Source organism: Musca domestica, unplaced genomic scaffold (genome assembly GCF_030504385.1).
Source record: "Musca domestica strain aabys unplaced genomic scaffold, Musca_domestica.polishedcontigs.V.1.1 138, whole genome shotgun sequence".
Taxonomy (NCBI): domain Eukaryota; kingdom Metazoa; phylum Arthropoda; class Insecta; order Diptera; family Muscidae; genus Musca; species Musca domestica.
In genome coordinates this window covers 255397-278409 of record NW_026712189.1, presented here as the reverse complement: position 1 = coordinate 278409, position 23013 = coordinate 255397, and the positions used below count along the sequence as shown (strand labels likewise).

The 23013-nt window shown below is 35.1% G+C and overlaps 1 protein-coding gene across 1 annotated transcript in view; it reads left to right on the top strand.

Moving 5' to 3' along the window:
* The window catches only part of LOC101890545 (uncharacterized), a 189712-nt gene that overhangs the window by 100997 nt on the left and 65702 nt on the right, over positions 1–23013 (top strand). The window contains exon 3 of the mRNA XM_059118946.1: positions 421–836. Within this exon, the coding sequence (XP_058974929.1) occupies positions 421–836 (416 nt within the window). The remainder of the gene's footprint in view (positions 1–420; positions 837–23013) is intronic.

Genomic DNA, 23013 nt, shown 5'->3' with positions numbered 1-23013 from the left:
CCTTTCAGAGGATCTTCAGAGGACAGGAGACACTTTAAGAGTCCTCCACCTACATTCATCTTATTATTTACATTCGAAATCCTTTTCAAAGTTATTTAAGTAAAGAAGTAATTTATATTTTTTAATGAACCCTTAAGCCAACCATCCCCTTCCATCAACCCATCACCCCGCATTCACTGTCATAATTGAACAAGTTTAATATTTAAAAGATGTTTGCTTAAATGTCACAATTAACCTTTGACTTTTGTTGTTTATTTTATTTTCTCTCTCTCTCTCTCTCTCTCTCTTCCAACTTTCATTAACCATTCAATTGCCCAAACGACGACAATATTATCGTCATCATCCTCCTCCAACATGGCCTGGTTCAAAAATACCTGCCAACAAAAACACAAACAACTACAACAACATCTCATTAAACAGTCTGTATCAGGTACGATGCTCTCTGCGTGTCTCACCCCGCCTACCGGTACAAATCGAAACCACAATACCCGAGACCACAGCGAATGGCCAGCCTGCCGTTCAGCCCATTGCCTTGGCGAATGGAGGCGGCAATGGTAGCGGCAGCAATGGTGGAGATGCTAATAACGTGGCAGGTATGGGTGGTGTCGGCAATGGGACAGAGTCTGTGGAACAGTTGGACAACAATCATCAACAACAACAGCAGCAGCAACAACAACAACCACCATCCGATATACCACCACTGCCCAATAATGTTCACAACTTAGCCTCGGCCAGCATAATTAATGGGGCTGGAGCCTCACGTGTTTTTCAAATACTCTATCGTAACGAGGAAGTGACACTACGTGACGTGATCTACTTTCGGACCCACTTATTAGGTGAGTATGGCTTTCACATGCTACAGCTATTGACAATTTAAGAACTACTTTGTGCGGACGCCTGGCACATGTTTGGCCCAGTGGGAGAAGGGAGAAGAAGAAGATGAGGAGGTGGAAGAGATCTGACCCTCTGACTGCCATATGACAGGAGCAACATGAACAGCATGAAGTTTTAATGGTCTACACTTTCACAGAAAGTTAGGTTAGGTTCGAATCGGTTCTTTGTTGTCTGTTTTTTGGCATGAATTGCCGGTTCATTGTTTGCCTGTCATGTCCAACTCAGTAATGATGTTGCTTGGACTGATTCGAGTCGAAACAAACAAAAAAAAAAAAACGACAATTTATGGTGAGTGGGTGGCTGCGGAGTAGTTAACTCGTTATGGATCACAGTAAGTTGGATTGATAGGACAATGTGGGTCATGCATGTCAATTGGATAAGAGAAAACAGACACATTTTTGAGGTCTACATTTAATGTGGACCAAAAATATTTTTCAAGGACTCCTTAAATGTAGTTTTTAAAACAGAATATTTTTTCATTGACTTCCTTTGTACGAGAATTGTTATTAGAAATATGTGTTTCTTTTTAATATTTTTCGAAGGACTATTAAGGGACATTTTTATATTATTGTAAAGGATTTTTTTATAATTTTTTTAAGGACTATGAAACTTAGATTTTGAACTAATTTTTTTAAGACTATCGACAGATATGGATAAACATTTTTCAAGAAATAGAGCCACCTCGAAAAATAAATTGTAGACCCCACAAAGTATATATATATATATATATATATATATATATATATATATATATATATATATATATATATATATATATATATATATATATATATATATATATATTCTTGATCAGCATAAAATTCTGTCGATTTAGCGATGTCCGTCCGTCTGCCTGTCTGTGGAAATCACTCTTGCTTCCGAACAAAATAAAGTAAGTTGATCAAATTTTACTCAAATATATATTATGTCTGCAGGATTTTTGGTATCGTAAATGGACCATGTAGGTCCACTTTTTGGTATAGCCCTCATATAACGGTACCTCCTGATATTCGGCTTTTTAATGGTTTTAGCGACATTATTCACCGGAATTGTTTCAAATTTGGTATTTGATATTCGTAATGGATCCTATAGCATATGACATGAGATTGTCTGTGCAGGTCCACATCTTCGTATAGCCCCCATATAACGGTACCACCCGATATTCGGTACTTTAATGATTTTAGCGACATTATTCACCGGAATTGTTTCAAATTTGATATTTGAAGTTCGTAATGGATACTACAGCCCAAGACTGAAAATTGTCTGTGCAGATCCACGTCTTCGTATAGCCCCCATATGACGGTACCTCCCGATATCCGGTATTTTGGTCATTAAAGCGACATTATTCACCGGAATTATTTCACATTTGGTATTTGAAGTTCGTAATGGATGCTCCAGCTCAAGACTGAAAATTGTCTGTGCAGGTCCACGCCTTCGTATAGCCCCCATACAACAGTACCTTCCGATATTCGGTATTTTGATAATTTTAGCGACATTATTCTCCAGAATTGTTTCAAATTTGGTATTGGAAGTTCGTAATGAATACTAAGTCTATGACAGAAAATTGCGCGTGCAGGTCCACGTCTTCGTATAGCCCCCCTATAACGGCACCTCCCGATATTCGGTATTTTGATAATTTTAGCGACATTATTCACCAGAATTGTTTCAAATTTGGTATTGGAAGTTCGTAATGGATACTACAGACCAAGAGTGAAAATTGTCTGAGCAGGTCGGTACCTCCCGATATTCGATATTTTGATTATTTTAGCTATATTATTCACCGATTTTTTTTAGGTTTCGCATTTGAATATTGTAATGGCTTGCAGGTCCATGTCGTTGTATAGACCCTAATATAACAGCTACATTCTGTACTTTTAAGATTTTAACAGCATTTTTAACGGATTTTATTGTTTTTGAGAATTGCTAAATTCGTTCCAAATGGTTGTAGGTTATTCAAAGTTCGGCCCGGCCGGACTTACAGGTTTTTTACTTGTTTTTATATTTTTCCGAACACCAAAATAGGATTTTTTTAATTTAGATTTTTAGGACAATTTCTAAGTCGTTTTGACAATTTAATTTTTTAAGTTGCATCAAACAACAAAAATGTGTTTATCTTACGAAACAACCTATTCCAAAAGGTATGAGCTGAGCAATTTAAAATTAATTATATTTTCACTAATGGCATTTTTTTCCCTAATTTTCCATCATAACTATAATGGTATTTGGCAGGCAATCTTCACATTAAAATGTGACCACAGAATGATCAACTCCCTGTCATCTCTCTCTTCGCGCCGAAAATCTAGCCCCCCCGGCCCAACTACTGTTGCTGGCAGATTTCTGTAACTAAATTGCTGAAATTTGATAACATTTGTTAGCCAAACTCCACGTGTCCAGTTTCGGTTGGTCTGTATCCAATCGAAAATGTTTAACTAAAAGTTTGTACGTGTTGTTGTATAGAGGACTCTTGAAACATAGAGGCTTGTGAACCTCATCCCCTACGAGTTCTGTGGAGTTGTGGACAAATTGCCAGCATTTTATTACATTTTATTTTTTTTTTTTTTTTTTTTGCATTTGTTTCGGATAAATTACAAACCATCGTTTTCGTCATCAAACAACGACAACGAACACAGATCGACGATAACATTAGACACCGACAACCAAACGACCAGCCTGTCTGCCAAACCGTTGGAGAAATTGTTTCCGTCGCGACTCCTAATTTTGCCGGGTTCGACTGCCGCATTGCTTAAATTGTTGGCTGCTTGACTGTCTAGCTGTGTGCGTTGTTGTGGTTGTTGTTATTGCTATTACAACACATCAATTGTATGTTAGTCACCGTGCAATGCTTTTCGCCAAAAATTCTTGTTGTTGTTGTTATTGGGATTTTTGTGGTGTGTAACAAAACATAGAATGGCAACGGATATAAATATAATTTGGCCAATGAGTAATGACATTAGGATGCCAAACATTTTCAATATTGGGAGATGCTCAGGAGGCTAAATGCAAAATAGATCGGTTCTGGTGATTTTTAAAATATACCCTAAAAATCCTTGATTTTCCGTATCACACTTTCTGTATTCAAAACAAATTAAAAAGTATCAGTCGGTTCTGCCGTCAGATGTATAACCTTAACCAATATTATATAATTTAAATACATTCTGACTTCTGTTATGATTATTCAAATTGTTGACCCTCTATGGATTATGTTCCAAAGGAATGGGCCAATGTTGTCCATTTCGTATCGGATCAAATTAAATATTATATAAATATTGCGACGGACCAGGTTTGGACTTTATTGGTTATCTCCTTCACTTTATATCTGATAATTTTTGAAAATGTTAAAATGTGCTTGAGGCACCACATATTGTCGACAGAAGTATTCCATTTCATACTTCATAAAAATATTGGGCAAATTTACATGAACATCGAAATGACAGATAAAAGTATTGAAACTTATGACCCTTTGGGGGTTAGGTACCAGAAGGGGTTCGGTACCAGAAGGGGATCATCTTAACAACAGTTGTATGCATGAAATTTGAAGAAGAATTGTATGCTTATTTCGCTTTCTTCGATCGCTTTGTTTTTCGAAATCTTAAACCCTATCAGGAGGAGATACCTGAAGAAACGGTCCGATCTCTCCCATTTTTATACCCTCCACCAAAAAAGGTATGGAGGGTATATTAAGTTCGTCATTCCGTTTGTAACTCATCGAAATAATCATTTTAGACCCAACAAAGTATATATATTCTTGATCAGCGTAAAATTCTAAGACGATTTAGCCCTGTCCGTCCGTCTGTCCGTCCGTCCGTCTGTTGTAATCACGCTACAGTCTAAACGAATTAAGATAGGAAGCTAAAACTTTGCACAGATCTCTCTTTTGTCTGTAGGCAGGTCAAGTTCGAAGATGGGCTATATCGGTCCACGATATCGTATAGCCCCCATATAACAGTACCCCCGATATTCGGTATTTTGATGATGTTAGCCACATTTTTCAATGGAATTGTCTGAAAATCCACACAAGTAGTTCCTTGTGGGTACTTTATACCTCGGCAGAGAATTATATATATAGGTCCACAATATCGTATAGCCTCCATATAACGGTACCCCCCGGTATTCGGCATTTTGATGATTTTAGCCATATTTTTGAATGGAATTGTCTGAAAATCCACACAAGGAGTACCTTGTGGGTACTTTATACGTCGGCAGAGAATTATCTATATAGGTCCACAATATTGTACAGCCCCCATATAACGGTACCCCCCGATATTCGGTATTTTGATGATTTTACCCACATTTTCCAACGGAATTGTCTGAAAATCCACACAAGGAGTTCCTTGTGGGTACTTTATACCTAGGCAGAGAATTATCTGTATAGGTCCACAATATCGTATAGCCCCCATATAACGGTACCCCCCGATATTCGGTATTTTGATGATTTTACCCAAATTTTTCAACGGAATTGTCTGAAAATCCACACAAGGAGTTCCTTGTGGGTACTTTATACCTCGGCAGAGAATCATCTATATAGGTCCACAATATCGTATAGCCCCCATATAACGGTACTCCCCTATATTCGGTATTTTGATGATTTTAGCCACTTTTTCCAATGGAATTATCTGAAAATCCATACAAGGAGTTCCTTGTGAGTACTTTACACGCAGACATAGATTTGTCTTTATAGGTCCACAATATCGTATATCCCCCCATATATCGGCACCTTTTTTATTGGATTTATTTTTTTTGAAAATTTTCTAATTCGTTCCAAATGGTGGAGGGTATTCAAAGTTCGGCCCGGCCGAACTTACTGCTTTTTTACTTGTTATAACAGATCTTGTGTTGATGGAAATATTGAGATGTACCAAGTCCGAATTGAATCGGATGTTAAGTTCGTGATTTATGAGCTTCACGGATATTTAAAACTTCGACCCTGTGTGGGGGAGGTACCGGAAGGAATGGTCCGATCTATACCTTCTTTATGACAAATTTACTCTTGATAGGAATGCTAAGATGTGATAAGTCACAATGGAATCGGATGTTAATTTCGCGTTTTATGGGCTTCATGGATATTCAAAACTTTGACCCTTTGTGGGGGAGGTACCAGAAGAAAAGGTCCGATCTCTAACATTTTTTATAAAAGATCTTGTGTTGATAGAAATATAGAGATGTAGCAATTCTGTATTGGAATTGGATACGAATCTCATATTTTATGAGCTTCCTGGATATTCGAAATGTTGACCTTTTGTGGGGGAGGTACCAGAAGGAGTGAACCGATATATCCCATCATCACAGCAGATATTTTGTTAGTATAAATAATAGGATGTTTAAAATATTAAGAGAACCGGATGCTTATTTCGGATTTTATATTCCTTTTGGTTATTCAAAACTTTGACCCTTTGTTGGGGAGGTACCAGAAGGAATGGTCCGATCTCTACCTTCTTTATAACAGATCTACTGTTGATAGAAATATTGAAATGAGCCGAGTCGGAATGGAATCGGATTTTAATTTCGCGTTTTATGAGGTTCATGGATATTCAAAATTTTTACCCTTTGTAGGGGAGATACCAGAAGGAGTGGACCGACATATTCACTCTTAATACCAGACCTTGGGTTAATAAAAATATTGTAATGTGTGAAATTGGAAAATAATCGGACTCTTGCATTGCATTTTATAAGTGTTATTAGTATTCAAAATGTTACTTCTTGGTGGAGGAGGTACTTCATGGAGTGGACCGATATTGTCTATTTTCGCACCTAACCCAGCACTGAGGAAAATATTAGAATTTGCAAAGTTCGAGCTAAATCGCACCATCGTTTCTCTTTTTGTGCTGAAAAATATTATTTTGAAAATTTCGACATTTTGTGGGGAAGGTACCAGAAGGAGAAAATCGATATTGCCCATTTCCGCACTCGATCTATGTTTGATAACAAGTTAAAGTGCTGTAAATTCGTCGGGGCCTAACTTTGAATAACCTCCATCATTTGGAACTAATTAGGAAATTTTCAAAAAAGTAACATCCGTTAAAAATTCTGTTAAAATCTTAAAATACCGAATAAGCCTTTATATTAGGATCTATATGACGGAGTGGACCTGCATAGGCAACTTTTGTTATAAGCCATTACAATATTCAAATACCAAACTTGAAAAAAATTCGGTGAATAATGTAGCAAAAATCATCAAAATACCGAATATCGGAAGGTACCGTTATATGGAAGCTATACGAAGACTTGGACATTCACAGGCAATTTTCTGTCATAGGCTATAGTATCCACTACGAACATCAAATACCAAATGTGAAACAATTCCGGTGAATAATGTCGCTAAAATCGATAAAATACCGAATATCGGAAGGTTCCGATATATGGGTGCTATACGAAGAGGTGAACATTCATAGGCAATTTTCTCTCATAGGCTGTAGTATCCATTACGAACTTCAAATATCAAATGTGAAACAATTCCGGTGAATAATGTCGCTAAAATCCTCAAAATACCGAATAGCGGGAGGTACTGTTATATGAGAGCTATACGAAGACGTGAACCTGCAGGGACAATTTTCTGTCATAGGCTGTAGTATCCATTACGAACTTTAAATACCAAATTTGAATTATATGAATAATGTCGCAAAAATACCGAAAATAGAGAGGCACCATTATATGGGGGCTATACCAAAACGTAGACCTACATGGCCCATTCCAAAACAAAAAGTCCTGTAGACATGATATACATTTGAGTAAAATTTTACCAACCTACTTCATTTCGTTCGATAGCTAGAGTGATTTCCACATATATATATATATATATATATATATATATATATATATATATATATATATATATATATATATATATATATATATATATATATATATATATATCTATATATATATATATATATATAGATATATATATATATATATATATATATATATATATATATATATATATATACATATATATATATATATATATATATATATATATATATATATATATATATATATATATATATATATATATATATATATATATATATATATATATATATATTATATATATAAATATAAAATATATATACCTTATCTTGGTATGTATATTGTCGGGTCTAAAATGTATATTTCGAGGTGTTACAAACGGAATGACAAACTTAATGTACCCTCCATTATATGGTTGAGGTTATAATATTATTACGAGTATTCCATTTCATACTTCATAAAAATATTGGGCAAATTTACATGAACATCGAAATGACAGATAAAAGTATTGAAACTTATGACCCTTTGGGGGTTAGGTACCAGAAGGGGTTCGGTACCAGAAGGGGATCATCTTAACAACAGTTGTATGCATGAAATTTGAAGAAGAATTGTATGCTTATTTCGCTTTCTTCGATCGCTTTGTTTTTCGAAATCTTAAACCCTATCAGGAGGAGATACCTGAAGAAACGGTCCGATCTCTCCCATTTTTATACCCTCCACCAAAAAAGGTATGGAGGGTATATTAAGTTCGTCATTCCGTTTGTAACTCATCGAAATAATCATTTTAGACCCAACAAAGTATATATATTCTTGATCAGCGTAAAATTCTAAGACGATTTAGCCCTGTCCGTCCGTCTGTCCGTCCGTCCGTCTGTTGTAATCACGCTACAGTCTAAACGAATTAAGATAGGAAGCTAAAACTTTGCACAGATCTCTCTTTTGTCTGTAGGCAGGTCAAGTTCGAAGATGGGCTATATCGGTCCACGATATCGTATAGCCCCCATATAACAGTACCCCCGATATTCGGTATTTTGATGATGTTAGCCACATTTTTCAATGGAATTGTCTGAAAATCCACACAAGTAGTTCCTTGTGGGTACTTTATACCTCGGCAGAGAATTATATATATAGGTCCACAATATCGTATAGCCTCCATATAACGGTACCCCCCGGTATTCGGCATTTTGATGATTTTAGCCATATTTTTGAATGGAATTGTCTGAAAATCCACACAAGGAGTACCTTGTGGGTACTTTATACGTCGGCAGAGAATTATCTATATAGGTCCACAATATTGTACAGCCCCCATATAACGGTACCCCCCGATATTCGGTATTTTGATGATTTTACCCACATTTTCCAACGGAATTGTCTGAAAATCCACACAAGGAGTTCCTTGTGGGTACTTTATACCTAGGCAGAGAATTATCTGTATAGGTCCACAATATCGTATAGCCCCCATATAACGGTACCCCCCGATATTCGGTATTTTGATGATTTTACCCAAATTTTTCAACGGAATTGTCTGAAAATCCACACAAGGAGTTCCTTGTGGGTACTTTATACCTCGGCAGAGAATCATCTATATAGGTCCACAATATCGTATAGCCCCCATATAACGGTACTCCCCTATATTCGGTATTTTGATGATTTTAGCCACTTTTTCCAATGGAATTATCTGAAAATCCATACAAGGAGTTCCTTGTGAGTACTTTACACGCAGACATAGATTTGTCTTTATAGGTCCACAATATCGTATATCCCCCCATATATCGGCACCTTTTTTATTGGATTTATTTTTTTTGAAAATTTTCTAATTCGTTCCAAATGGTGGAGGGTATTCAAAGTTCGGCCCGGCCGAACTTACTGCTTTTTTACTTGTTATAACAGATCTTGTGTTGATGGAAATATTGAGATGTACCAAGTCCGAATTGAATCGGATGTTAAGTTCGTGATTTATGAGCTTCACGGATATTTAAAACTTCGACCCTGTGTGGGGGAGGTACCGGAAGGAATGGTCCGATCTATACCTTCTTTATGACAAATTTACTCTTGATAGGAATGCTAAGATGTGATAAGTCACAATGGAATCGGATGTTAATTTCGCGTTTTATGGGCTTCATGGATATTCAAAACTTTGACCCTTTGTGGGGGAGGTACCAGAAGAAAAGGTCCGATCTCTAACATTTTTTATAAAAGATCTTGTGTTGATAGAAATATAGAGATGTAGCAATTCTGTATTGGAATTGGATACGAATCTCATATTTTATGAGCTTCCTGGATATTCGAAATGTTGACCTTTTGTGGGGGAGGTACCAGAAGGAGTGAACCGATATATCCCATCATCACAGCAGATATTTTGTTAGTATAAATAATAGGATGTTTAAAATATTAAGAGAACCGGATGCTTATTTCGGATTTTATATTCCTTTTGGTTATTCAAAACTTTGACCCTTTGTTGGGGAGGTACCAGAAGGAATGGTCCGATCTCTACCTTCTTTATAACAGATCTACTGTTGATAGAAATATTGAAATGAGCCGAGTCGGAATGGAATCGGATTTTAATTTCGCGTTTTATGAGGTTCATGGATATTCAAAATTTTTACCCTTTGTAGGGGAGATACCAGAAGGAGTGGACCGACATATTCACTCTTAATACCAGACCTTGGGTTAATAAAAATATTGTAATGTGTGAAATTGGAAAATAATCGGACTCTTGCATTGCATTTTATAAGTGTTATTAGTATTCAAAATGTTACTTCTTGGTGGAGGAGGTACTTCATGGAGTGGACCGATATTGTCTATTTTCGCACCTAACCCAGCACTGAGGAAAATATTAGAATTTGCAAAGTTCGAGCTAAATCGCACCATCGTTTCTCTTTTTGTGCTGAAAAATATTATTTTGAAAATTTCGACATTTTGTGGGGAAGGTACCAGAAGGAGAAAATCGATATTGCCCATTTCCGCACTCGATCTATGTTTGATAACAAGTTAAAGTGCTGTAAATTCGTCGGGGCCTAACTTTGAATAACCTCCATCATTTGGAACTAATTAGGAAATTTTCAAAAAAGTAACATCCGTTAAAAATTCTGTTAAAATCTTAAAAATACCGAATAAGCCTTTATATTAGGATCTATATGACGGAGTGGACCTGCATAGGCAACTTTGTTATAAGCCATTACAATATTCAAATACCAAACTTGAAAAAAATTCGGTGAATAATGTAGCAAAAATCATCAAAATACCGAATATCGGAAGGTACCGTTATATGGAAGCTATACGAAGACTTGGACATTCACAGGCAATTTTCTGTCATAGGCTATAGTATCCACTACGAACATCAAATACCAAATGTGAAACAATTCCGGTGAATAATGTCGCTAAAATCGATAAAATACCGAATATCGGAAGGTTCCGATATATGGGTGCTATACGAAGAGGTGAACATTCATAGGCAATTTTCTCTCATAGGCTGTAGTATCCATTACGAACTTCAAATATCAAATGTGAAACAATTCCGGTGAATAATGTCGCTAAAATCCTCAAAATACCGAATAGCGGGAGGTACTGTTATATGAGAGCTATACGAAGACGTGAACCTGCAGGGACAATTTTCTGTCATAGGCTGTAGTATCCATTACGAACTTTAAATACCAAATTTGAATTATATGAATAATGTCGCAAAAATACCGAAAATAGAGAGGCACCATTATATGGGGGCTATACCAAAACGTAGACCTACATGGCCCATTCCAAAACAAAAAGTCCTGTAGACATGATATACATTTGAGTAAAATTTTACCAACCTACTTCATTTCGTTCGATAGCTAGAGTGATTTCCACATATATATATATATATATATATATATATATATATATATATATATATATATATATATATATATATATAGATATATATATATATATTATATATATATATATATATATATATAGATATATATATATATATATATATATATATAATATATATATATATATATATATATATATATATATATATATATATATATATATATATATATATATATATATATATATATATAAATATAATATATATACCTTATCTTGGTATGTATATTGTCGGGTCTAAAATGTATATTTCGAGGTGTTACAAACGGAATGACAAACTTAATGTACCCTCCATTATATGGTTGAGGTTATAATATTATTACGATGCACCAAGTTTGGACCGAATCGGATACTCCCTTCTAGAGATATCGTGCGCATCAGCCAGACAGACAGACAGACGGACGGACATCGATAGATCGACTCCAAATGTCCTGAAACGGATTTGGTGCAAAGAGATCTAGGGTCTAATACTGTTTTTTCGATGAGGCATGTTTTGGTCGTATCAAATGATATATATCCTCTCTAGCCATACGCCTGAAGGTATAACTAGCCATATGGCTTAGGGTATAAAAATAGATTTTATCTTAAAAAGCATCCTAATGTCCATACGAGTATATATATGTTTCAGTGAGTACCGAAAATGGCTACCTTAAATTCCTTTTCATAGTCTAGATGAGAGAGTGTGTGTTCGACTTGGCTACGGTATTGCTTATTGTTTTGGCTGACTGCTTGCAACTTCACACACACACATACATATTCACACGGTCACAATAGGCGTCATAGGCTTTGTAAGACGAGTTTTCCCCACAAATGCCTAAGTGAAACTTTTAGTACTTTTTTGCCACTTTAGTTGTTCGCTCCCGACATTTGTTGCAATTTTATTTCTGTTTTTTTTTTTTTTTGGGCGATAAAACAAAAACACTAAAGTGGCCAATAGATAAACAGAGAGAGAGAGGACCTTTGTTGGTGGCATTTCGAGCGAAATGTATCGAAACAAAAAACTTTTTTTTTCATAGTTTATGAAGTAAGAGCAGAAAATGTTAAAGTTAAAGAAACAACAACAACAATTTGTGGCGAGATTGTAAAATGGCACCAACAATGGAATAGAGGAATTTTTATTGTGTAAACATACCATAAAATATTTTAGGCAATTAGGTGACACTCGCTATATTAGGAACAAATTCGAGTTAGTTAATTAAATTTATTTAAAGGAATGAAAATATTCTTGTTCTTATACAGACATTTTTAATTCAACTGGATTTCTATATGATATTTATTTTAGGACTTTCGGAACTAGATTCCTATGTAAGATTTTTGCAGGGAAAAAAGATTTAAAAGCAGATGGTCCTTGGGCTTATATGATAGATTTAAAATAATGCAAAAGTCTGAGTTTAGTTGGCCGAATGTCCTTAAAAATATATTGAAAAAAAATTCCAGGTTTGGGTGGGAAATTGGTTTTTTTTAAATCGGGCTTCGTGGGTTTTAAAGACCCACATGATTTCGGTCGGATAGTTCTTGAAAATATATCTGTTAAAACCCATGTTTTCTGGCAAAATTATGCTTAAAACCAGTAAAGAAAGTCCCAAAGTCGGGCAGGGCCGACTTTATGTTACCCTACACCACTTTGCTAATTTAGCAGAGCTCCACACAACAATTAAAATATATGATGGGAGAATTTAATCATACACGCTATGATTATAATTATAATTTAAAGTTCAAAGGACTAAATATGCCGAAGCATTTGTATCTTTTAAATTCGTACTTCTTTTGCCAATTTGGTGCACAATTAATTTGAAATCGGATAAAGATACATACGGGAGCTATATCCAAATCTTAACCGATCTCGATAAAATTTGACAAAGATATTTCTGAGCTGTATTTGATATATTTCCCTGAATATCGTTGTTACGGAGTGCATATTACGGCTGTGGGTAACAAATACAACAAATCGGATGACCAATATATATGGGAGCTATAGCTATATCTGAACCGATCTTCACCAAATTTGGCATACTAGCTTTTAGACTCAATTCGGTCACATGTGCCAAATTCCATCCTATTTAGGCAAATATTAGACGTTTGGTGTACAAAAAAAGGTAAATCGGACGAAGTTATGTATGGGAGCTATATCCAAATCTGAACCGATCTCGATAATATTTAGCAAAGGTATTTCTGAGCTGTATTTGATATATTTTCCCAAATATTGTTGTTACAGAGTGCATATTACGGCTGCGGAGGACAAAATTAACAAATCGGATGAACAATATATATGGGAGCTATAGCTATATCTGAACCGATTTCGATCAAATTTGGCATACTTATTTTTAGGCCTAATTTGGTTGTATGTGCAAAATTCCATACTATTCGGGATGATATTACACGTTTGGTGCATAATAAAAGGCAAATCGGACGAAGATATATATGGGAGCTAAATCTAAATTTTGACCGATTATCTCCAATTTCAATAGGGACCGTCCTTGGGCCAAACAAATGATCTGTGCAAAATTTCATCTGGATCGGACAATAAATGCGACCTGTACTTTGTTTACAAAAATACATGGACAGATGGACAGACGGACGGACGGACATGCATAAATCGACTCAGAATGTGATTCTATGCAGATCATCAAAAGGAACTATGGGTCTATCTCGTTTCCTTTTGCCTGTTACAAACAAATGCACAAAGACATAATACCCTGACCACCTTGTGGTGTAGGGTATAAATACGCAGTGGTGGCTCTAATAACACTGAGTAACACAAACAAGTAAAAAAGCATCTAAGTTCGGCCGGACCGATTTTTTATACCCTCCACCATGCGGAATGAACTTCAAAAATTTCACACAAAAAAAAGTTATATAACGACGTTGTGCTGGATAAGTAATTTTCCGTCATAGACTGTAGTAACGATTCCGAACTTCAAATATGAAATTCGTCACAAAGAACTCCTTGTATAGAATTTTAGACAATTCCATTATCGGAATATCGGAAGGTGCCGTTATATGGGGGCTATGCGATATCGTGGACCTATAGAGATAATTCTCTTCCAGGGGATAAAAAACTCACAAAGAACTCCTTGGGTAGAATTTCAGACAATTCCATTAAAAAATGTGGTTTTAATCATTATCGGGGGTACCGTTATGTGGGGCTATACGATATCGTGGACCGATATAGCCCATTTTCGAACTTGACATGCCTGCAGACAAAATACAGAGCGGTGCAAAGTTTTAGCTTCCTATTTTTATTCGTTTTGACGGACGGACGGGCAGGGCTAAATCGTCTTAGAATTTTACGCTGATCAAGAAAATATATACTTTGTTGGGTCTAAAATTATTATTTCGATGAGTTACAAACGGATTGACGAACTTAATATACCCTTCATACTATGTATGGTGGAGGGTATAAAAATATGACTAACATTAATAATCCTTGGAAAAAATATATTAAAAAAATCCACTCTACAATTCAAATAGTCCTTGGAAACATTTTCTTCATAAGCCATCTTCTAAAGGCAGATAGATGGGAAAATATTGAAAAAATTAAGTCCATAGAAAATATTAAAAAGAAATCTCCTATTAAAGACCAGATGGTCCTTGAAAATATCTTCTTTAAATTCATACTTGGTTGCTCAGGGAGTCCTTGGAAATATTCTTAAAATTCAACAATTCTTAGCTCTGTTCATCCTCACAATTATGTTGGATGAGTTGTTAAGTTCTTAAAACATATTCTTGGAAATTATCTATTTTGTAGAAAATATTTTAAAGATTTTTTAATTTTTTTTTTTCTAATTTGCTATGTAATTGCAAACTTTTCACAGAATCTCACAACATACTAACCCCCTACTAAAATTAACTTCAAAATCTTTTCAATTGATTTGATTTGATTTATTTGCTTTTATGTTCCCCCTTTTTTCCATCCAACCAGCATGTCCTTTTATGGCTTCGATCAATAAAAGTTTATGCTCGTAACTTTGAGTACAACATCGATGACATTCACCCCTGCCACTCGACCCTCTATCACATTTTGCCACAAAGTTTCAACTTGCATCATAAAAATTTCGTCAACTGCTTCCCAATACGATTTGAAAAGTTAAAATGTTTCACTTTGTCATTTATTGGAGTTTTCAACTTGAAATTTCTCTGAGTAATTTTATTACATCTCCAGCGGAGTTGAGGGGATGGCAGAGAGAGAGAAAGAGGGTATAAATATTGTTTATTGCAATTTTGGGAATTCAGACAAACACAAACATTTTTGTTTTGTAATCATTTTTAAAAGGACTCACAGAGCCACTAAACAAGGATATTTAAAAATTATTTTTTAATGCATCCTCAAATCATCAAACCTGGAGTTTTAAAGACTAATTTTTCCCCAGAGCAGCCTAACTCACAACCTAAGACCCACCAAATGTGGATTATGAAACTATTTTTCCATGGACTATTCTAGCCAACTAGCTTGGATTTTTAGAAAAAAAAATTACAGACAGTTATAATTACCAAATGTGAATTTAAAAAAATCAAGGACTATTAGAGTCACCAAACTTGGATATTTTTTAGGACTATTAAGGTCATAAAACGTGGAGTTTTTAAAATCTTCTAAGGAGTATTAAAATACAAACGTTGATTTTTAGGAATATATTTTTAAAGACTTTTAAGGCCACCAAACCTGGATTTTTAAGAATATTTTTTTGATCATCTGTACAGCCAACAAACGTGGATTTTTAAAAATATCTTTTCACGTGGATTTTTAAAAATATCTTTTCACGTGGATTTTTAAACATATTTTTTATGGGCCATTAGAACCACCAAACGTGGATTTTTAAAATTATTTTTTATGGGCCTTTAGGACCACCAAACGTGGATTTTTAAAAATATTTTTTATGGATTTTTCAAAATATTTTTTATGGGCCTTTAGGACCACCAAACGTGGATTTTTAAATATATTTTTTTATGGGCCTTTAAGACCACCAAAGTTGGATTTTTAAAAATATTTTTTATGGGCCTTTAGGACCACCAAACGAGGATTTTTAAAAATATTTTTCATGGGCCTGTAGGTTTTCAAACCAAACGTGGATTTTTAAAAATATTTTTTTCAAGGACGTATTTTGTCACCGAACGTGGATTTTTAAGAATATTTTTACAAGGAGGTACAGTGCCACCAAACGTGGATTTTTAAGAATATTTTTACAAGGACGTGAACTTTTAAGAATATTTTTTTTCAAGGACTTATAGTGTCAACAAACGTGGATTATACAAAAAAAGATTTTTAAGGACATTTAGGATTTTTAAGGATATTTCTTTAAAGGCCTTTAAGAGTACCAAACGTGGATTTTTAAGACTAGTTTTTTAAGGACCTTTAGGATTTTTAAGAATATTTCTTAAAGAGCACCAAACGTGGATTTTTAAAAATAATTTTTTAAGGACCTTTAGGATTTTTAAGAATATTTCTTCAAGGGCCTTTAAGAGCACCAAACGTGGATTTTTAAAAATAGTTTTTTAAGGACCTTTAGGATTTTTAAGAATATTTCCTCAAGGGCCTTTAAGAGCACCAAATGTGGATTTTTAAAAATAGTTTTTTAAGGACCTTTAGGATTTTTAAGAATATTTCCTCAAGGGCCTTTAAGAGCACCGAACGTGGATTTTTAAAAATAGTTTTTTAAGGATCTTTAGGATTTTTAAGAATATTTCCTCAAGGGCCTTTAAGAGCACCAAACGTGGATTTTTAAAAATAGTTTTTTAGGGACCTTTAGGATTTTTAAGAATATTTCTTCAAGGGCCTTTAAGACCACCAAACGTGGATTTTTAAAAATATTTTTTTAAGGACCTATAGGATTTTTAAGAATATTTCTTCAAGGGCCTTTAAGAGCACCAAACGTGGATTTTTTAGAATAGTTTTCTAAGGACCTTGAGGATTTTTAAGAATATTTCTTCAGGGGCCTTTAAGAGCACCAAACGTGAATTTTTAAAAATAGTTTCTTTAAGGACCTTTGGGATTTTTAAGAGTATTTTTTCAAGTACCTTCAGACCAGCAAACGAAGATTTTTAAAAATAGTTTTTTAAGGACCTTTAGGATTTTTAAGATTTTTTCCTCAAGGGCCTTTAAGAGCACCAAACGTGGATTTTTAAAAATAGTTTTTTTTTTCAATGACCTTTAGGGCCACAAAACATGAACATTTAAGAATATTTTTTCAGGGACCTCTAGCTTAACCAAACGTAGATTTTTAAGAACATTGTTTCTAGGGCCTTTAGACCACCAAACGTGGATTTTTAAGAATATTTTTTTAAGGACCTTTTGAACCACTAAACGTGGATTTTTAAGAATATTTTTTCAAGTACCTTTAGACCACCAAACGTGGATTTTTAAGAATGTTTTTTCAAGGACCTTTAGAGCCATTAAACGCAGATTTTTAAGAATATTTTTTTAAGGACCGCCTAGAGGTCCAAACGTAGATTTTTAAGAATATTGTTTCAAAGAAGCACCATACATGGATTTTTAAGAATATTTTTCAAGGTCCCACCAGACGTTGATTTTTAGGAATAATTTTTAAGGACTATATTAGAAACCAAACCAAACACTAGAGGACCTCAAACTACTCAATACACAATAGAAGTCTTTCAGGTCCTCTGTAGACAATAGAGGATTTCAAGGTCGTCTATAGACAATAGAGGACTTTGAGGAGGAAACGTGGAGATTTCCTAAGGACTACAAACATGGATTTTTAAGAATATTTTTTAAAGAGCTACAAAAGTTGGATTTTTAAGAATATTTTTTTAAGGAGCCACAAAAGGTGGATTTTTGACAATATTTTTTCAAGGAACAACCAAACGTGGGTTTAAAAATATTTTTAAGGACTTTATTAGAAACAAAAACTAAAAGACCAGAAGCTCCTCTATATACAATAGAAGTCCTCCAGGTCCTCTATAGACTCTAAGAAACCTCAAGGACATATATACCCAATAGAGGACATCAAGGTCCTCAATAGACTCTAGAGGACCTCAAGGTCCTTAATAGACTATAGAGGGACCTTGACAATAGACACTAGGAGACCTTAAAGTCCTCAGTAGACGCTTGACGACCTCAAGGTCCTAGATATACAATAGAGGACTTCAAGGTCCTCAATCAACACTTGAAGACTTCAAGGACCTTAAGAGACACTAGAGGACCTCAAAGACTATGAGAACAACCAAATGAAAATTTTAAAAACATTTTTAAGGACTATGTTAGAAACCAAACATGGCTTTTTAAGAATATCTTTCAAGGACTCTTAAAGCAATCAAATGAGGATCTTTAGGATTATTTTTTAAGGGCTATTATATCTTGAATAATTCAAGGATTATTCAAAACATCAAGGACTAAAATGTCGATACTTAAGAATATTTTTTTCAAGGACATGTATATATCCACCAAATGGGGACTTTTTAAAATATTTTTCAAAGGACTATATAAGACACCAAATCGGTATATTTCACCAAGGACTATTGAAACCGTCAAATGTCAATTTTTAAGAATATATATTTTAATATATTCCTCAAAATATTCTTCAAACTTTTTCTTATGTTTAATATTTTTTATTTGTGAATTGTTTTTGTATTCCCTGTGAGAGGCCTCAAATAGGTATTTGTAAACATTTCCCCAGCAATTGGTTGTCATTCAAGTTCCATTATGATTATTGCATCCTTTTGAGAATAAAAATAACATTGGAATTCCCACTATAACAGAGGTGTTAAAGGAAATATGCGGACATTGTTTGGTTTTTCATAACAACTTTTCCTTGGAGATATTGCATTATTGTTTTTTAAATAAACAAAAAAAAAAGAAAAAAATCTTTGAAAAGAAAGAAAAATGTGTAAATAATGGCTATGAGATAGATGGTCTCCAAGCACAGGGTGAACCATTACGTGTGATACAATTAACAATTTGTGCTTAATATATATTTTTAACCATATATTTAACAATATATTTTTAAGTAGTCTCTTAGCCTTTAAAAAATATTATTTTTAAAATCTATGATTAGCAGTCCCTTGGTTGTTGAAAAATATTTCTTTAAAATGGCAAGTTTAGTGATTTTTCAAAGATTATTCAAAAATTCATCCCCAAAATAACCACTTATTGAATCAACCTGTTCTCTATTACAGGGATATGCAAAATAAAAGTAACTATATAATTTTCAAAATTTCATGCATACATACGGGCCTCTTCTCAGATAATGTTTTTTTTTATTATTTACCTACCTCACTGTCTATTCTTTTGCGTACCCATAAAGAAATTGCAATTGTCAACATCATTCACACAACAATAACAACAACAGCAATTTGGGTTTTATGACAAAACTTGTCTTCAAATCCAACAACAGCATCCATTCTTTGTTTAACCATTCTTTTAGTTGAGTTTGGGTAATCCTTTGAAAGAAACAACAAATCACAAAAAAATAAACATAAAAGTAGTTATAAATTACTATAAAGCAAAGAAAAACTATTTTTCTCAAAGAGTATTTTGATGCAACAAGGATGGCGAGGATACTAAGAAAGCAATATAAACCGAAACCAACTGGTTGAATAAATTTCGACAATGGAATAAAAATAATGACAGAAGAGAGGTGGAAGAGATGGATGTGAATTTTCCAGTCGTCAAGGAAAACAATGGGGTAGGAGGATATTCAAATCGCTTGTCATTTGACAATGGAAGATATCAAAGTTCTCCATAAACACCAGAAATACATAGACATAGACAATAGATAACCTCAATATCTTTGGAGACACCAGAGGACTTGAAGGCCAAATAAACACACACGAGATCTTATCTAGAGGACCTACAGATCCTCTAGAGACCCTAGAGGATCCCAAGGTCCTCTATAGACACTAGTAGAGATCAAGATCCTCTAGAGACAGTAGAGGAACGCAAGGTCCTCTAGAGACAGTAGAGGAACGCAAAGTCCTCTAGAGACAGTAGAGGACCACAAGAACCTATGGAGATAGCAGAGGAACTCAAGGTTCTCTAGAGACAGTAGAGGACCTCAAGGTACTCTATAGACAGTAGAGTTCTTCACAGCCCTCTATGGACAGTAGAAGAGCTCAAGCTCCTCTATAGACAGTAAAAGACTTCAGTACCCTTCATAGACCTGAAGGTCCTCCGGAGGCAGCAGATGACTTCAAGGTCCTCTATAGACAGTAGAGGACCTCAGGGTCCTCTATAGGCAGTAGAGGACCTCAGGGTCCTCTACAGACAGTAGAGGACATCAAGATCCTCTATAGACAGTAGAGTTCCTTAAGTTCCTCTATAGACAGTAGAGGACCTCAGGGTCCTCTATAGACAGTAGAGGACCTCAGGGTCCTCTATAGACAGTAGAGGACCTCTGGGTCCTCTATAGACAGTAGAGGACCTCAGGGTCCTCTATAGACAGTAGAGGACCTCAGGGTCCTCTATAGACAGTAGAGGACCTCAAGGGCCTATAGAGACAGTAGAGGACCTCATGGTCCTCTATAGACAGTAGAGGACCTCAGGGTCCTCTATAGACAGTAGAGGACCTCAGGGTCCTCTATAGACAGTAGAGGACCTCTGGGTCCTCTATAGACAGTAGAGGACCTCAGGGTCCTCTATAGACAGTAGAGGACCTCAGGGTCCTCTATAGACAGTAGAGTACCTCAGGGACCTCTATAGACAGTAGAGGACCTCAGGGTCCTCTATAGACAGTAGAGGACCTCAGGGTCCTCTATAGACAGTAGAGGACCTCAGGGTCCTCTATAGACAGTAGAGGACCTCAGGGTCCTCTATAGACAGTAGAGGACCTCAGGGTCCTTTATAGACAGTAGAGGTCCTCAAGGTCCTCTATAGGCAGCAGAGGGCCTCAAGGTCCTCTATAGACAGAAGAGGTCCTCTATAGACAGTAGAGGTCCTCAAGGTCCTCTATAGGCAGTAGAGGACCTCAATGTCCTCTATAAACAGTAGAGGTCCTCAAAGTCCTCTATAGACGGTAAATGACCTCAAAGTCCTCTATAGACGGTAGATGACCTCAAGGTCCTCTAGATGCAGCAGATGACCTCAAGGTCCTCTAGAGGCAGCAGATGACCGCAAGGTCCTCTGTAGACAGTAGATGAACTCAAGATCCTCTACAGACAGTAAAGGTCCTCAAGGTCCTCTATAGACAGTAGAGGTTCTTAAGGTCCTCTATGGGCAGTAGAGGACCTCAAGGTCCTCCAAAGACACTGGAGGACCTTAAGGTCCTTTAAAGACACATGGGGACCTTAGGATCCTCTATAAGGGCGAGCTAACCGACTTATTATTTCTGGATTTTTATTTCAATACTTATTTCCGATCCGTTTTTCCTTTTTCTTCGATTTTCCTCTGACCTTCGGTTGTTTTGCAAACTGCACAAGGAGTATAAAAACAATAAAATGTTTTCATATCTCTCTTCTCTATAAGCTCTCACAATGACTTTGAACAGAAAAAATATGTTTTTTATCCCTTCCGCTTCTTTAAATCTCCCTCCTCTTGTGGACATTGAATCAATACGAAATCGAAACAATTCTTTTCTACCATGGTTGCCAGAGGAAAAGAAGAAAAAAGAAAAAAAAAAACAAAAGATTAAATATGTTTCAAGGTAATGCCATCCAAACAAAAACAGCAACCAAGAGCAGTTGGTGGTGGCTGGCTGGTAATGAAGCAAACGTGACCACAGTAATGCTTCGATTACAATTTCAGATCTGTTGTTTTTCCTTGAAATCAAAGTCTTTGTTGTTGTGTTTTTTTTTTTTTTTTTTCTGAAACATATTTCGTGTTCAAAGGCAGTTTTCGACAGAGCAAAAAAAAGAAGTGCACCACTTTTTATCATCCGCACACACGTGGTGACATTATTGTGTCGTGATTTTTTAATTTTAATTTTGTTTGCATTGTTTTGTAAAATGTGAATATCGAAGTGAATGAATTGAGAGCAGAATATCCAATTCTGTGGAAATAATACAATTTGTGCTTTACTGTGGCCGGAGGCTATGGAGAATCTGTTATTATTTCAGTTTTTAATACATTAATGGATATTCTTTGAAAATAGGCGATGCATGGATGGAATGAAAAATGTCATGTCTTATTAATATGCGTATTTGTAATTCTCTGTTCAAAGTGATTAATATTTCATTGTAAATGAATTCAAAATGTATTTTTCAAACAAATAAATGAAAAAAAAGGTATTTAACAAATCCATATTTTAAAAATCCATGTTTTAAAAGTCCAGACATTAAAAACAAAGGCTATAGTCGTAAGGGTGGACCGTTTTTGACAGCTCTCGCCAATTTGGAATAGCCTTTCGGCAAAAAGAATTAAAGAATTAAATTTAGAAAAATCGTCTAAAAAAATTATAAATATTATTTAAAATGTGAATATTTTTCCGTAATATTTATGTCTTTGTGCATTTGTTTGTAACATGGAGAAGGAAGCGAGATAGACCCATAGTTACTTTTGAGGTTTTTTGCAGATCAGTCCGTCTGTCCGCCGTCCGTCCATCCATGTATTTTTAT